At 49.8% G+C, this 17882-nt stretch overlaps 5 protein-coding genes across 5 annotated transcripts; 3 read left to right on the forward strand and 2 right to left on the reverse strand.

The window, feature by feature from the left end:
• Window positions 1-33: 33 nt before the first annotated feature.
• On the forward strand, window positions 34-1179 carry N7508_011040 (uncharacterized protein; the record flags this gene model as incomplete). Its single annotated transcript, XM_058469100.1, has 3 exons — window positions 34-597; window positions 672-771; window positions 836-1179. 3 exons carry the CDS (start codon window positions 34-36, stop codon window positions 1177-1179), a joined length of 1008 nt encoding a protein of 335 aa, XP_058314078.1.
• Window positions 1180-1636: 457 nt separating this feature from the next.
• On the reverse strand, window positions 1637-2388 carry N7508_011041 (uncharacterized protein; the record flags this gene model as incomplete). The annotated part of the gene is made up of 3 exons (XM_058469101.1): window positions 1637-1972; window positions 2020-2258; window positions 2316-2388. 3 exons carry the CDS (start codon window positions 2386-2388, stop codon window positions 1637-1639), a joined length of 648 nt encoding a protein of 215 aa, XP_058314079.1.
• Window positions 2389-3207: 819 nt separating this feature from the next.
• Window positions 3208-3546, forward strand: N7508_011042 (uncharacterized protein; the record flags this gene model as incomplete). Its single annotated transcript, XM_058469102.1, has 1 exon — window positions 3208-3546. The coding sequence occupies one exon, from the start codon at window positions 3208-3210 to the stop codon at window positions 3544-3546; it is 339 nt and encodes a 112-aa protein (XP_058314080.1).
• A 1606-nt stretch (window positions 3547-5152) lies between these two features.
• Window positions 5153-9484, forward strand: N7508_011043 (uncharacterized protein; the record flags this gene model as incomplete). The annotated part of the gene is made up of 1 exon (XM_058469103.1): window positions 5153-9484. One exon carries the CDS (start codon window positions 5153-5155, stop codon window positions 9482-9484), a length of 4332 nt encoding a protein of 1443 aa, XP_058314081.1.
• A 2204-nt stretch (window positions 9485-11688) lies between these two features.
• N7508_011044 (uncharacterized protein) lies at window positions 11689-14312 on the reverse strand (the record flags this gene model as incomplete). The annotated part of the gene is made up of 3 exons (XM_058469104.1): window positions 11689-13207; window positions 13251-13942; window positions 13995-14312. 3 exons carry the CDS (start codon window positions 14310-14312, stop codon window positions 11689-11691), a joined length of 2529 nt encoding a protein of 842 aa, XP_058314082.1.
• Between the last annotated feature and the right edge of the window lie 3570 nt (window positions 14313-17882).

Consider the following 17882-nt stretch of genomic DNA (forward strand, 5'->3'; position numbering starts at 1 on the left):
CTCTCCCAACCGTTTCAACGAGAGTTTGCCACGATGGATGCCAATCGCCCCAAGGCCAGTAGGCCTGAAACTATGTTTTTTCCCACGAAAGCCGATTCCGGTGGCAATGATAGTGTGTCCATCACACCTGTGGAGCGGACGAAAGACGTGGCTGCACCTACCACCCACACCAAGTCCAACCCAACCACCCTCCCGAAAACCAAACCTCCGACCAAGCCGTTGGTCAAATTTCGGAAGCGAAAGCGAAACTCAGAAATATCCACTTCCAGTCTCCAGACATTGAGCGAAGATCCTTGGTCGGTATATATCAAAGGCATTGAAATCTTTCCGCGAAAGGGAATATTTCTGGCCCAGAATAGAGAGGACAAAATGGAGCTGGTCCACATTCAACAGCTCAAGGCGGAGCCAGCCTCGATACAGTCGTTGGTAAAGACTGTCAACGATCTCTCTTACCGCAGTTTCCCACGGCTCCTGTGTCATTACCAACATGAGGATCACTCGTTCCTAGTGTGGGAGCCGGTCGAATGCTCCTTGTCTCAGGTCCTGGGATCCAAGTACGTCCTAAGTGAGACCGAGATTGCCTCGATTGTGTGGCCAGTATGTCTACCTACCCGTTTCTATTGCTCTTGGAGACACAAGCCCACTTCGAGACCAATTCTGACCCTCTGTAGATTCTTATCGGGATCAGGTATCTCCGCGATTGCGATAGAGCTCTTGCCACACTAACCAACGACGAGGTCTTGTTTACAGGGTCTGGTGGGGTCAGGATCGGTAAGCCAGCTCCCATATGTATGGGGAAGTCATCGCAGTCGCTAATACCACCGCATCTCAATAGCTGGCGTGGAACGAAGTTGCCGCATCGATCCTGAGGACATGAATGCGGCTACGCTGAAGCTGACCGCATTGTCAGAGATTGTCAAAAGATTAATAAAAAAGAACGAGAAATTCGACCCTGATTTTCCGTGGAGCGCAGAGGCTCGGAATCTCCCACAAAGGCTGGATACGGTCGAACTGGACGAATTGATGCTGGTAAGTCGGCCTGACCATATGCGAAGATCAAAGCTGAGCAACCAGGACGGCTTTTTTGCTTCCCTGAAAGGTGAGGCAGAACTAAAACTTATGGTGAATATCGTAAACAAGACCTCGCACTACGATATCAACTTTCCGGCACGCAGTTGAAGCGAAGCTCGCCTCCTGTCTTTCATATATTACACATTATGAGATGAGGGGGGTAGTACAGGAGGATGACCACTGCTTTTGTCTCTTAATAGTATTTCTGCCGACTGGCACTATTTCTGGTCTGCAATCATTTATGTTCTCGTCGAACTGGACAAAGAATATATGCCACCGCAATTTCTACGTAGACACTAGTTACGATCTCAATGCATATTTCTATTCTTGGGACATGACTACTACATACGATACAGAAACTTCAAACTTATATTATGCTACAAGAATGCGACAACATGCTAAAAGCATATGCAGAAAAAGGGCTTGGTTGCAGTAGTAAACCTAAGGCTTTATTAGGCATAGTAGGATAGCTTACTAAAACATTTGCAACCTTGAGCTCAAGAACAGAAAAATAGAAAACCGCCTGGTACAGTAAAGACAAGGCAACAGCACAACTGGTGAAAAACTATTTCTCTTCTTGTACGTATGATTGGCTTCCTTCTGGAAGCTGGTGGTCCTGCAATATCTTCATAGCTTCCGTAACACCCATTCCCACGCGAACCAGCTCGCTCTCCAAATGGTTCACCAAACGCCGGCTGGCGTCGAGTTCCCCGTCAATCTCTCGATACTTTACCTCCCATTCCAGCTTTTCCTTGAGCAAATCCTCCGAGCAGGCTTTGGCACGTACAAGCTCAGCTGCAAGTTCCTTGTTTGCGTTTTCAAGTCGTTGAATAGTGACCGTGAAAGAGCCACCCCCAGAAGCTGTCTCGCGTGACTTCGAAAGCTTTGGTGGGCACGGGCGCTTTGATCTTTCAGCATTTTGACATTCCGTAAATATGGGTGGCTCACCTTGGCGCTCATCTTTTTATCAAAACCTGTGTCAAGCTCCCGCAACGTCTGCGGGCTAACAGCTTCCATCTCACACACAAGTGCATCACGTATGTCCTGGTAGAAGCCAACCGTCCCATTGCTTAAATTTGTTTTCAATAGATGTTTTTGAGAATCTGACACCGACCATGCGTAGCCGTCTGCTGCGGAGGGCTGTAATCGGACCCGACTCGGTGCGACAGTCAAACCTAATCGCTCATCTAATTATGCCGTTAGCTGTTAAACGGTTCTGGTACTTTTCTGCCTGGGCATCATACGAATGTGAGCTGCCAGAGCTTCCCGGCATTGCTGCCTGGACAGAGCACGTTTCTCGTTGCTTGTGAGTGTCATTTGGGATCCCTTCCTGACTGGTAATCATTGGTCTATAACAAAGCGTGGGCTATATGCGTATCTATTTCTACAGTTGGCTATTAACGTTTATTGTCGGTACCCTTGTATTGGAGTTTCTTCGCACCATCTAGCATGAGGCTCATAACCACCTCTGTTTAAATGCCAGAATAACCACATTAGCAGGCGCCACAGCCCAAGGCTAAGGCGAGTTGGGACTCGGAATCTCCCACATTTCTGTTACTCCATATGTGTTTGGTGAATTATTGTTGGATGCCCAGGCTCTCACCTATGGTTGCAGTAGCCATGGGGTGGTTTTTCCCGCAGCTGGATTTGGCTGCTTTATGTACGCAATTAAAATATCTCTCATTAAGGAAAATGTAGTGCATATTACTGTAATGCAAAGCCCAGCAAAGCCTGACCCTTTTTTCCGTCGCCCATTGCAATCGGATGACGATTGCCGGTCCTCATATCTCGAAACGAGGCTAGCGGCCAACGATGGTAGTTCTACGGAGATGCAGACCCAGGCTTTCTAAGTCGGACAAAGGGCCGATTGTTGGAATGGCTCTTGTCAAACCTGAGGGCGACCTTCAATTTCTCGAAAGCGAAGTTATAATTGAGGGAAAGGCCGGCTCGTAGTAGCGCTTTCCCACAAGATAAATAGTCTGAGAATCCGCTGATGGCTGGTGTGGCGCTCGCCAGAGTCATTCATCTTCTCCAGTATAAAATCCAGCATAGATGGCGCAAATCTCTCCCAGGCGACTGCGCCAGAATAGAGCCATTTCTCCGGAGAGACTCAGCCTACTGGGCCATCCGCCCAAGATGCGATCTACATCAACCACGAGGAAGAAAAGAGTTCTGGGTCATTCGCGCCGGTTGGCGGAGAGAGCCATGGGAGATATCCCCATCAGCCCATCACGTGAACGCAGCCATATTACACTACGACTGCGTCAGCAGCAGCCTCCGGGGCTTGAGTCCGCGTGGTGGACTTCTCCCGAAATCCTCGGCCAAAAGGACGATAAGAAAAAGCAAGACCAGGCCATTACTAGCGAGGCGATTCGGCAAGCCTGGCTCCAACGTCTGCGCCCCAGAGCGTCTCATCAATGCTCATCGGCCGAGTCTAATGAGAAACGGAAGCGCAAACGCGAGTGTAAGGTCTAGGATGACTAAGACGTGTAATCAATATGCCACAATTGGGTTGTTGTTATAACCAAGTGTTCTACGAAAGCGGTTATGTAGCTAACTCAATCAATACGGTCATTTCCCTCAGACCCGATTTACACATAGGCCTGTGTACAATGTAGGAATCTGCAGAAATCCGATAGAAAGAAATATTGATCCACTTGCAGGCCTCGTTGATCTTCGGCGGGCTAGTAGAGTAGATAAAGACCTCTTCTCCCTCCTGGGCCTTCTGGCTTTCCATGAAATTATCGCGTAATGTTGATTCCACGTCTACCCGTCCTTTTATGTTTCTGTGTATTGATTGCGGCGATCCCAGCCCAAGACACTATGATCAGCTACAGGGCGATGCTTCAAGTAAGTCAATCCTTCTGTCCCTGAAGGACGTTCTGGTTCTGTGGCGAGAAGCTGATCTTAACCACCTCACCAGAACAGAATGTATGAGCTCGAGGGCAACAACGAAGAAACCGTCCCATCGGACCCAGCCAGTGGTCGTCAGAGAGAACTATATATGACCCCTCGAGGGGCAGAGTATCAGGGCAAAGGGAAAGGGTGAGTAATTTTTGCATTGAACGACAATCACAGCTTACCGTTTCGCGCGCGTGTAGTTGCTACACTCTCCCTGCAGAACAACTCGTGTGGAGTCGCGTCGGCAGAGCCTGGATGCCTCAGGAGGACGACTTGGGCAACATGATCAGGGTTCGTGATGGGAAAAGCTTTATTTGCTTCGAGCTAGTTTCGGAACCCGAGCTTTTTGCGTGCGTTTCTAAAATGAAGACCAGACAAAGAGCGTTCAGCTTGACAGCACAAGCCGCGAAATCGAAAGGCAACACAGAGCCTAAGGCAGGATCTTGGACATTCACGGCAAGATAAGACGCCACCGCCTCAGGTCGTTCAGGAATGCGAGAGGCGTGCACGGAGCTTCCAATTAGGCTGTAAGGAGGTGGCCATAACACAGGTGCTTTTGGAAATTCAGTTCTTGAACAAGAAAAAAAAAACCAGTATCGGTAGGACTCGAACCCCTGCCCTGCTGATCGAAAAATCAAGCACACTGGTGGGGCGGAGACATGCCTAACTATGTACGCTAAACTGGCAACATCAGAAATTTGGGTTGTCTATGAAATTTCAGTACTTTACAGTACCGACTTTAGCACTATTCGATTACCATCCCTAGCCAGGCACGTTTTCACGACAAAGTCCTTGTCCTGTGATGCAGTCGCATCAAAGAGTGGAAAGCAAACATCAGAATTCCAGAAAAGACGCACGATTTGGTGGATGTCGTCAATCAACGTTGAAATATACTTCACAATTGTTGTGATATGAGGCTGGTGCAGATCAGGAACCAAGCCGTACCGTCGGAATTAGCTCCGAAGTGTCTATATAGACGACTAAGTTGATTTCTAATCAACTTGGCTCATTGTTGTATATATAGGCTCATGTATCCCTCGGAAATAACAACTCAATTCATACCTCTGAACTACAACAGGTTATGAGCCCGGGAGCATAATCTCGGCTGCCGTCTCTACTCATCTGAGAATCATCTCATCAATCTTGATTATATATCTACCCCGCTTTCGCAATCATCACTATGTCTGCTCTGGTCCATGACTCTCCTGACCGAGCCGTCACGGCCATCGAACCTCTGACGGGAAGCGATAACTTCGCGACCTGGAAACGTCTCATGACCTCCTACCTCAAAGCCAGGCAGGTCTGGGATGTCGTGTCGGGCGACCTTCAGCGTCCCGACTGTCTCTTCAAGTACGCCAAACCTATTACGGCGGACATCCACCCCTTGGTGGAGCCCCACCTCAATGGGGCGGTGAGGCAGCGAGCCATTGAAGCGCGCCTCGAAGTGGAGGTCCAGGCATTCGAGCGCCACCGTGAATGGTCGCGCCGCGAAGCCGAGGCCTACCACACCATCTTCCGGTACCTGTCCCCCCACATCAGCATTCATGTCGCGGGACTAGAGACGTCCCGTGACCTTTGGAATGAACTTGAAGAACGGTACCGGCGAATGGAACTCGCCACTTTCTGCGAACTGTTTGCTCAACTTCGCGAGACAACCGGCGAACGATGTGCCAGTGCGCGTGATTTTGTTGATCGCGTACGGCTGCTTGTACATCGATTGAATGCCATTGCTCCAGGATCAATCGGTGACAAGACACATATTGCAATTCTGCTCACGCAGATCGGACCGGAATACATCCTGGTTGTGGATGCGATCCAGAATGACAAGGATCCGGTCAACCCGACCACGATCGGAAATCGGCTGTCCAACGCCGAGCAGACGGTCCGACGAAAGGAGTCTCCCGTGCCCCCGCAGGGAGTCCCAGGACCGTCAATAAATGCAGTGCAGAGAAATCCCAAGAAATGTACCTACTGCAGGAAGCGCGGCCATGTGGTCGCGGAGTGCTGGAAGAAACAGCGCGAAATTCACCCGCCTAGGGACCATGCCCTGAAGGCTGAACGGAGTGCTTCCGGCTCACCAAGAAACAACATGCAAAATATACTGTCAAGCCAGAGAGAAGATCGGCAGGGCCCGCCGACTTCCAAGAGACCGAGGATCAATATCGTGAGGGCGAGGGTGACGACCCTCTATACCCACGCACCGCAACCCCGGTGGATCCTGGACTCGGCCGCCACCAGCCACATCTGCTGGGACCGGAGCTGCTTCAGCAGTCTGCGGCCCCACCGCGAGATGCTGGACACGGCGGGCGATCCAGTGGAAGCCGAAGGGATTGGTACGGTGAAGCTCACGCTCCGGGGGAAGTTCAACCAACCCCTGGTGTTAAAGAATGTATACTTCGCGCCACGCGTCGGGATGAACCTGATCAGCGTGCCGAAGCTGTTGCGAGACCGCTACTCGGTGGTGGCGCACCCACAGAACGTCTTTGTGCAACGCCGAGGACGGACCGTGGGGACTGCCTACCATGCGGAGGAGGATCTGTTGATCCTGCGGTGCCATGTGAGCAGAAGATCTCGAGAGCGAGTCCAACTGGCGAGGGCGCCGGCGACCTGTGGCCATGCAGATTCCCTGGAACCGCAGGCGGTGGCCATGGACGTCGACGACCCTCAGGAGTCAAGTGACGCAGAATGCGCAACGTCAACCTCTGAACTCGGTGGTGAAGCTGTGATACTCGAGGAAGATGCGTGCAAAGGAGTGGACCAGGCCTCCGAAGCGTTGTGGCACGCTCGGATGGGACATCTGAACCGGGGAGACTTGAGGGTGGTCCTCCGGCAGACCGGCACTCCGTACCGACCGCTAACGCAGGCGCAGCTGCTGGCAACGCCGCAGTGCCCAGCGTGTATGTCGGGTAAGCAGCATCAGAAGAGGAACTCCCGTGCAAGACGGCCACGTCTGCATTCAACGAGAATCTTTGAAATGATCCATTCGGACATCATGGAGATGCCGATCGCCAAAGATGGCTCCAGGTACGTGATCACCTTTACTGACGATTATTCTCGTGGCTCGTGGGCATATGCCATGAGATGGAAGCATGAAGCGCTCCAGAAGTTCCGACTATTTGCGGCCTGGGTGCACCGACAGTTCGGTGCCCAGATCAAGAGGTTCCTCACCGACAACGGGAGAGAATACCTGCCGATCGGAGCACACCTCGAGACCCAGGGAGTTGAGTTTGACACCTCGCCACCATACTGCAAAGGACAGAATGGTCTGGCCGAACGCACGAATCGCACTATCCGGGAGCGGATCAACACGCTCCTGTCTGATGCGAACCTTCCTCCTTCCTGGTGGACCGAGCTTGTGGACACGGTGGTCTATCTGAAGTTGCGCGCGCCAGCATCGATTTTGCAGAAGAAGACCCCGTACGAAATCATTTACGGGAAGCCGCCCTCGCTGTTGCATCTGCGACGGATTGGCTCCCGCGCATGGGTGTTGATCCCGAAAGAGCATCGAGCCAAACTTGGACCCAGATCCTCCGAGTGCCGATTGCTAGGTTACAGTGAACCGAACCAGTACAAGCTGTATGAAATTCATTCAGGTAAGACAGTATTTTCCCGTGATGTCGAGTTCGATGAGAGGACCCCAGTGGCGCCACTCATCGAGGGGGAAACAGGCAACGACCTCCCGGACAACGCTCCTCCATCACCTGTCTTTTCACCAGTGGTGCCACCTCCATCTAGCGCACTGCCTACGCCACCAGCATCGCCTCCAGGTTTGGCTGAACGACTGAAAACGCCATCTCAGCATGTGGAAACACTTCCACCGGTCAATCCAATCGAACAGGAAGCAGAGTCCACACAGGACCTCGGCTATTCCATCTATGGCCGCAGAAGAAGACCCTCACGGCGCTTACTGGAATCACTTGGCAAAGTGTACACCGCAGGCGCACTGAATACTGCATCTGCGCGCACAGTCGATCCGTCGACTTTCCACGAGGCCGTGTCGTGCCCGAATCAACTGGAATGGTGGGCAGCCATCCAGAAAGAATATGCGTCTCTTCTCGAACACGGAACATGGGAAAAGGTTCTACGAACAGACGTACCCGCCGGAGATCATGTGATCGGCTGCAAATGGGTCTTTAAGACCAAAACCAACGGAACGCGCAAAGCGCGACTGGTCATCAAAGGCTACCGGCAGAAGCACGGCATCGACTACCATGAAACATTTGCTGCGGTGTCACGGATGGACTCGGTCCGCTGCATCATCGCCAGCGCCGTGTTACGAGGATGGAAGCTTCACCAATTTGATGCGGTCACTGCATTCTTACATGGTGACGTTGACTCTTCCATCTACATGGAGTTGCCTGAAGGCTTCGAAGAACCGGGATATGTTTGCCGGCTTCGTCGTTCCTTGTATGGACTCAAGCAGGCCCCGCGGATTTGGTACCAATGCGTCCACCGCGTTCTGGCCGCTCATGGCTTCACCATGGCACAATCGGACAACTGCGTGTTCTATAAATCCAATTGCGTGATCTGCGTCTACGTCGATGACTTTCTCGTTGCTGCATCAACCTCGCACGAGATAGACCAAGTGCAACGAGCACTGGAAAAAGAATTCCGATTGAACGACCTTGGAACTCCACGTTCGTTCCTCGGGATCCAATTAGACTACCATGCCGACGGAGCCGTTTCCATTCACCAACAACAGTACATCCAAAAGGTTCTTTCCGACTTTGGCATGGAAACCTGCCAGGCGAAATCTACCCCTATGAATCCCAAGCAAGACTTGAATCGCCGCCCAGACGAAGAACCTCCGGATGAGGAAACAAAAGCACGATACGCAACCGCCATCGGTTCATTGATGTATCTGATGGTCGGAACGCGGCCGGACATTGCGTTCGCGCTGGGCACGTTGAGTCGCTTCACGTCTCAGCCGCAATCGCACCATCAGGTTGCCCTGCAGCGATTGCTTCGCTATGTCAAAGCCACGCAATGCCATCGCATTACATACCGCAGTGGTCAGTTGATCGGATACACAGATGCCGACTTCGGTGGCTCCGTCGTCACTGATGGGGCATACTCCACGTCTGGCTATGTGTTCCAACTTGCAGGCGCACCAGTCTCCTGGTCGTCCAAGAGACAGGGGGAAGTGGCCACGTCGACGACTCATGCCGAGTACATTGGACAATACAATGCCCTTCTACATCTGCAGTGGCTCCGCACCTTCCTAGCAGAAACGCAAATGTACCGGTCCCCGGTCACCAACATCATGGCTGACAACCAGTCCGCTATTGCCCTCTCGCGCAATCCCGAGTTCCACAAACGGACCAAACATTTCAACGTGAAATTCCATTATCAGCGAGCAGTGCTGAATGCTGGCGAGATTGGTCTTCAATATGTTCCTACTCAGGAACAGGCCGCTGACGGTCTCACCAAGCCGTTGGGACCTACGGCTTTTGCCAAGTTCTGTAGTCTTCTAGGAATCGAAGCCTTGGAGACTCGGAGGCAACAAACGTGACAGCGCAGGCGCTCTTTCCACTTTATTTTCCCACGAAGGTTTTTGAGTGGTTTTACCGAGGCTTGCCTACACAGCGTTAATCCAGTATCGCCTTGCCAGCAAAGCGATCCTGAAGGGGAATGTTGTGATATGAGGCTGGTGCAGATCAGGAACCAAGCCGTACCGTCGGAATTAGCTCCGAAGTGTCTATATAGACGACTAAGTTGATTTCTAATCAACTTGGCTCATTGTTGTATATATAGGCTCATGTATCCCTCGGAAATAACAACTCAATTCATACCTCTGAACTACAACAACAACTTCTTGGGCGTGCTGGAATTTTGAGCCGCGTCGCTGAAGAAACAGAGTACCACCCCAAAGACTGTCCCTCCCTTGCGTCGCCGCTCCGAGCCCGTCGCTGCCACTAATGCCACACCCGACTCTTATGTGGAGCTCGGCCAACTGCAGCTTATGACGTTCCGTGCTACATTGCCGTTTCTCAAAGGGAATAGTGAATAAAAGTATACTTGGGCAGGCTCCACAAAGCTTAGAAAACTTTTACCCTGAAACCCCTCACTTGGCACCCGGATCCGTACTAGCTGCCATTGGTTAGGTACTTTGTCACCATATGATGGATATCGCTCAGAGTATATTAAATTTCGTTTTCCGTGCAACTCAGTTAACAGAAGTTTCAATTAGCCATATTTATGTGAGAAGTCTCCCCGGCCCGGCCAGATTTCTCACGGCAAGGCATACAAATCAGGCCACCTCATACCTTGCGATATATGAGGACTACGTATCCTCATCTCACGAACTTCGTTCTGCCCACTCATACCGTACATCTTCACCTAGAACAGAATGCAAGTCTAGAATTTATTGAATATACAAGACGAATGCTCGGTCTCCGTGCTAACTGTACGCAGGCCTCAACCAACCGTCTTTGTTTCAGTGAGAAATTGGTTCTGCGGTGCAAATAACAGCATTCTTGATTATCAAGATAGACCAGCGATCGCTGGAAATACGCCATTGAATCAAGAGGCCATTACCCCCCACTTGAGCGCTATACCCTGCAAATGTTGCCGAGAGAGCAACGCACAATGTGACAGAAATATCCCAAATTGCTCGTACTGTCGGCACGAACAGCTTATTTGTTTTTATGTCGAGTCTCAAAATAAAAAGAGATACAGTGGTCGATGACTGTTTGCTGGCTACGATATTTTTGATTGGAGATTGAGACTTCTTCATCCGATCGATACATTGTCTAATATCTTCGACTCTGTCAAGGTCTAGCTCCTCGTCCACTTTGAGGTCCCTCTCAAACTCAACATCTGTTGAAACTCCACTTCCGACTTCATCTGGTTCACTCAGTTGTGATGGTTTTGTGTTAACATAAATTCGTTTCCGGGGAACTAAGAGTGCTTTCACGACGAGAGAAGGCTTGTTGAAGATTAATGTCCTGAGCTTTACTTTGTATCATTCCAGTCGCTATGATTATTTGTTTTCTTTGACATCTTTTGAATTTTAGCTGAGGTTTTCTTTTTGCTACCAAAATCAAATGTAGTCCAATTATACTTTGCTCATTAATGTCGATAGCAGACTTTCACGAGATGGTTTGGGCTCTTTTATCTGAATGTTCGCTTCACAGCGCAAGAACGAAGATAGTGGTCATGATGTAGCATCTCAAACTGTATAGTCTATGTATTCAAAGGCCGCATAACAATTCAGCGCTGTGAATTAGACTGTACTATTTAGTGCTGGTAGATTTACCAAGGCGGTTAATAACATAAAGCGTATGTGCTGTAATTTTTACTACAGGAACTGCGCAAATGAACAAGCCCCTGAGAAGCTGATCACATATGCAGGTCTAATCAATATTGTTTGTCTCAAATGGCTTCATGAGGTTATACGCTAAACAATCGGAATGTGCGATACAAGCCATCCACTATCGCGCCAGATAAATGTTCAGCTGTGATCTATGAAGGAATGCGGTCGCTTTGTTCAAGATCAAGATTTTTGCTCTGCAAAAAGGATTTGAACTATTGAGTATAAGCAACTGCTCTATTAAGGTCGCCTGAAACAGTAGCTCCGCGCAAGCTGAGATATAAGTTGGACGCCAAACCAGATCAGCGTCGATGACTTCGCTTTGGCTAAAATATCATACCCCAGAAATCAGATCTTTGTGTGAACTTTGGGTTAAAATACTGTATCACGTAAGAAGCAGAAAACTAAATGTCGGACTCTATCGTTGACAGCATCTCCTCAAAAGCAGAGTCATCGAGGCCCCAAATACACTCTATCATATCAACATCACTATCAACTATAGCAGAATAATGTTGCAGATACTCAGAAGATGGTCGAGAATCAGCTGATCCACAAAACAGCTTGTGATCGCTCCCGTTACCGTCCCTAGTCATTGACTGCGAAGACGGCTGATCGTGACCAACCAGATCTGGCAGCAGCGATGGCAATCTCGTAGATGATTCCAATGAGGTTGGCTGCTGCTTCTGCGAGTAACCAAAATTGCTCGATTGAGCAGTAGTAACAGGTACACCGGAGAGATCAAGGTCTTTGTCAATGTCAAGGGCTATGCGCTGAAGAGAGGTACTGCAAAGCTCAAAGGCCCGACGAGCGGACTCATCAGTCATGCCAAGGCAGTATAGCCAGGAAAGTGCTTTTTTCACCGAAGCCAAGACGACATCAGGCGATTCAGTTGTCCCGGGGGAACCGGCACTAATCTTAGCTGTGGCATCATTCGATGCCTGAACAGAAACCGGGCCAGTTGACAGCTGCAAGAGTAAGACCGTAGTAGATTGCACGAGGAAATGAAGTAGCCACCACCGTGGCGTGACATTATGGGCCCAGCCTATATCTGGCTGGCGTGGCAATACGCGTAATAGCGCTAGGGACGCACGGAGGCAGACCAACGCGGTGTCGTTGGTGAAATGTGAGCGCTCAACCCTGGTTCCACTCTTCTGGTCAAATTTTGGGCGAGCGAAACATGGACGATTAAGGAGGATACGGGCACTGTAATAGTGAAGAGCCAGTGAAACTTGGAAATGTGAGCGCTCAACCCTGGTTCCACTCTTCTGGTCAAATTTTGGGCGAGCGAAACATGGACGATTAAGGAGGATACGGGCACTGTAATAGTGAAGAGCCAGTGAAACTTGGCTCTGTGATCTCGTCCCCGATGGTGGATCAAGCTTATCCTCAAAGGCAAAAAAAGGGTGCAAGCCAGACACCCATTGGTCCATCTTTTCGCTATAATAGATAATGCGGCTTTCAATGTGAGCGGATCCTTTTTGGAGGACGTTGGTGCTATACACTTGATTGGTGAAAGTCTGCGTCATGAAAGTGAGATCCATTAGATAAAAGAAATAGGTCGACTCGTTGGGTTCTACAGGTCTCAACCACTTCTGTTGAAGTCGTAACTGCTCGTTCTTCAGAGAAATAGACCAGCTTATGTCGTAATGTTGGGCCGGCGAGTCATATTCGGGGTGACAAGGATCAGGCAATTGGCCATCAAGGTTTATCAAGGGAACCGGTGGACCAACGGTACAGCATCCATCTCCAAGATAGGAGACTCGGCCCGTCATAGCGGAAAGAACGTGTTCCAAGTAGTATATCGACCACCATAGCCTTTTGCGGGCCTCATTTGCTTGCAAACCAATTCCCTTGTCCTTGATTCGGAGGTTAAGACCAAGGGCAATAGCCGAGCGTATGGCGATTCCAACCATTTTCCACGACCTACAAAATTAGTTAACATCGTTCATTAGCGTTAAAGCCGTACCTGTTGATTTGCGACAAATTCAGGAGGTAAAAAGCCATAAGAGCTTCCGCCTGAATTTGCTGCAGATCTGCATGGTCAAAAAGCACATTTTCGGAAATATTCAGGGCTTTTGCTCGGGCAAAAAATAACTTCTCGTTATCGTCATTCTGGGCCACTCGCTCAGAAAGCCTGCTGATTTGACTGCCAATCGCAAATATCATGTTTAAAACAGCCAACCACTTTCTTCCAGGCCGCAGCAGGTGCCTGGAGAAAACGCGATTATACTGTTCTAGGAATAGATTTTTTCGAATAATTGGCAAGGAGGGATGAACACGATTGAGGTATGTATGAAGCAGGTGGTCAGCCAGCGCTTTCGGTGGTAACGAGAAAGCATTCTTCACGTCCAGCTCAACAAGACGGTCATGGTCGAGATGATAATTTGCTGAAGAAATAGAGTCATCGACGGCGCCTTGGTCATGTCGATAGATTTGTTGATCTTTGAAAGCAGAACCTTGTTTCGTGGCCTCTGATACAAGCCGTTGCATCCACGCGACTTCCGAGTTTTTCCCAATGTAGCCTGTTGCCCTACTTGCTTCGCTCCGGTTGAGGTCTTCGTTGACGCTGTCAATATCGTGCAGTGATCCCACAGACGAGCAGGAATCACTAGAGGGGCTATCCGGACGCGTCTTTGTGGTCGGTTCTGGAAGAGAGCCCTATAACATGTCAGTACATAACGTGTTGAAAATATGGGCCGATGCAATATACCTTCAAGACGCGAATAATACGATTTCCAATGGGCTCATCGACATCACGTAAGATGTCCCTGAGCAATTCCTCGTAGACTTCGATTTTGACCAAGGACGCATCCAGTTGCTTACGCTCTGCGATACGTTTTGACTCAGAATATATGCAGGCTGCTTGGTCCAGAGATTGACATCGAGTGCATTTTGGCTTCTTGCCATCACATTTCCATTTGCGATGTCGACAGCCGTCACAAGCCCGGATAGTACGTATTCCTCGATCTTGTAGCTTTTTTTCGTTTGGTAAACGGCCAATAGGGACCTTCCTACTACTTTCATTCATGGTCAACACCCGGAGCAGCAATGCTCCTCTCGTTTTCGAACTGGCTCAAGTGCGATGGTTTGGGTCTCGGTGGTGGGCAAGATTCAATCGATTGCCAAGTAGCTGGAAACGTACAAGAAGAGTCCGACGAAAGAAGGATAAGGCAGAGAAAGAGGGGTCAAACGGTCGCACAAAACGGGCGAAAGGTGGTGAAATGGTGGCTTGTGATAGTCCAGGGGCGATCCAGTAGTCAGCAAAAGTGAATGCAGATTATGTACTCTCGGGAGCCCACAAAAAAGCGCTGGACATCCTTCCCGCCCCCCATTCACGACCCATCGAGGTAATTGCTGACCTGGGCAGGCACGAGGCAGGGGTTAAAGTGAGCGATAATGGCTTTCAAGCATCCTGTGTATGGCCTGTGTATGATGTGCAATCATCATAGCTCCCAGGCGTAACGGACGTCATGATTGAGTGGAAATCATTTCCTACACGCCGGCAACGCCCACGCTCTCGACTTCCTGCCATATACCAAAACCGAGACACTTTCATGCCATACAGCAGTATCAAAACTCTCACTGGCTTAACGGCCAAACTAGCCATTCCCATGTCTCAGTTGTGCTTCTGGCCGGGGCATGGGGCGAACTTTGAGCTTTTGCTGCAACTCCTGCCATGATAGGAAAGTTTTGTCCCAAACAGTGACCAGTGCTTCAGCTCTCTCTGCACAAGGTACATTCCTGTACTATACCGCTTCACAAAACAGTACGGCTAACCTTTCTGGAAATAACTTGTTGCGAGATGTTGATGAGATGACTAACATCCATAAGCCATGGTTGTTCGTTCGGTCGCCACAGTGATACCCTCCCCAACCGCGAACGCTCATCCATAATCCGTATCGACACTAGACTGTTCAAGAAGCAAGTGGCGCTATGGTAGCTCTCTTCCCGCTTCTTTCGCATCCTTGCGTCACACAACCCTGCCAAATGGCAGCCAGAACATCACCTGATCCGTCACGCATTCTTGCAATATCTGAAGCTTCTCGCTTTTGCTAGACAGCCTCAGCATCTGACCGTACAGATCTTGTAACACCCCCTTCCAGCAAGGAGCATTGCGATATGGGGCCAGGTTGATTTGGATCTCTAGCAGCGGAATCAGTTCGCCAACCTCTTCTCTGTGACTTTTCCATACAGTTTACCCGACATAGGCGGCTAAAACGTTTCTTCGCGTTTGTTGTTGTTGCTCTCGCAGAAAATCATTGCTCGAAACGAACGTGTTATGACCGATGCGCAGAATAGCAGCACAAGTTCAAGTCCATTCCGCACTTTCTATGGACCGAAGAGCCATACATCGACCGAATCTGCGGGTCATCTATTCGGGTATGGTCTGTATCCAGCATCACAGACATGAAACAGGTTAGCAAAATAACGTGCTGCTTAAACTATCCGCTCTTTCGTAACAGCTTGTCTGATTCGCTCAATTGCAAGTCCAAACACCACTTCGTTTTTGTCGTCTAGGAGGCAACATAGTCCGGGAGGCAATATGATCCCTACTTGATATACCCAAAGACGTCTTTTCCAGCGGACATCATTGGATCAACGGCATTCTCTATGCAAACATGGCTTCTCTACTCGAGCAATGGTGCATCGAGGCTTTCAAAGCTAATTCGGAACGATGGCGTGTCAGCTTGGTCGATAATACTCCCATTTTATGACAATGAAAGCGTTCATACATTGCGCCAACAGACTCAAGTAGGCCAAGTCGACCAGCTCCGTATCTTACACTGTCAACGGCGCATCGCCTGTTGCGTCCAGCTGCTTTGTGATGATTGGCTCTTTCGGATATGGACAGTCTCACGTTGCTGAGCGATGTTCACTAACTTGAATCGGTGAGAACGAGTACTCAACACAATAGCTGAAGAGAAGATCGCCACTCTCCAGCATTGTGTAACCGTGTGTTTTTCCACACCATGGGACCTCTAAAGAGACTCAATTCCAACGCAATCTCTTCGCCGTTCGTGTCGCGTTATCCCATTTCCTGGAAAGTATACGGCGTTTCGTCGATTCGCCGGCTCGAAAGGGATGTGGTTGGACGGAGGGACGATGATGACAAGTTAGCGAAATGTCACAAGGGGATGCGCCATTGTGAGCATCATCTGAAAAGTAAGCATATGACCTCGCTATTCAAGGCCGCGAAAGCGGCCGATAGGGGCGTGATGGACCGCTCAGAAGTACACCCCAGCTTTCGGACAAAAAACCCTGCGAGCCATTCATGGCATCGGACAGGAAAAAACCTGATAAATTTCTGCTGTGTTTGAGTCTGTCAGCCTTAGCCAGTACAGATGGGCAGGGTAGGAACGGATGGAGGAGGGGACACCAGCGCACGGGAAGAGTGCCATAACTTACTGGAGTTGCCTCGAGACTTTTCGCGGCCGGAAAAGGCGAAACGTGGGAACCTGCCGAGGAACCTGCCGACCAGTCCCCTATCAGCAAACAATTCGTCGCTGGAAACTCCGGTTCTAATCTCATTTCACCTTGCTGGCATCTTGCTGGTCCAAACGATGCTCCTTTCAAATGCCTTGGGCTCATGGAAAGTATTCGGCGAACTTTGTGGCATTTTCAGCCGTCTTGAATAAACCGTTCACATATCAGTAGTTGTATGCCTCCAATTCATCAATCCGAGGAATTCGCAGGACTGGTGGATTTCTGGCAGTTCGAGAATACGAAGATGCTCGACTGTTACATGCGATATCAAGATCGCAGACAGTACGCTTAAAAACCGCAGCGGAGGTGGCAAAACTCCACGGCAGATTCGTCCGCCATTCGCAGCACCCCTTCCATACATGCAAGCGAAACACCGAGTAAGAGGGCTACCTGCGCGGTACTGTTTGCTTGGTTAATTTCTGAAAGTATAAAATATTCGAAGACACATTTCTCACAGTTACCGTCTCGTCTCTACAACCCCGATTATAGCTGCTTTATTGGCTAGCGTCCCACCTTGTTCATCCGAACCACCAGTATTCTCGCACTATGAGTGAGAGCTCACATTTCCTGTCCCATTCAGCACATCGATCAGAGCCTGCATTTGACACATTGGAAGCATCTAATTACGACGGGCCCGTTCTAAATCCAGCCTGCCCTTTGCCCTCAAGCTCTTCAATTAGCACAACTTCACTTCAGGTCAACCCCGACCGATCGGTATGCAATCAGCACCATCCTTTCAGAGCGAAGGTTCCGATTCCCCGAGCAGCACAATCCGACTTTCATACTGGTCTCCATCGGGTCAGTCGAGCGTGTGGAAACTGCCGCCTGCATAAGGTCAAATGTAGCGGGGGTCATCCAGCTTGCCATCGTTGTCAAAATACGGGCGTTCCGTGTTCCTATGGTGAACACAAGAGAGAAAAATCTATTAGGTCAGTACTACCCTACGGCAAATTGACGCGCCATTGATTGAAATTTAGACAACTCAATGAGTTGAAGAACCACGTCGAAACACTCGAAAGCTTGCTGAGCGACCTCTACCCCACACTAGGCATCGCATTGGCCCAGCATGTCGACCAAACGCTTCACCAACTACGCAGGAACCACACGCACACCG

The sequence above is a fragment of the Penicillium antarcticum genome, assembly GCF_028974205.1.
Source record: "Penicillium antarcticum strain IBT 31339 chromosome Unknown utg000010l_segment0_segment0, whole genome shotgun sequence".
NCBI lineage: Eukaryota > Fungi > Ascomycota > Eurotiomycetes > Eurotiales > Aspergillaceae > Penicillium > Penicillium antarcticum.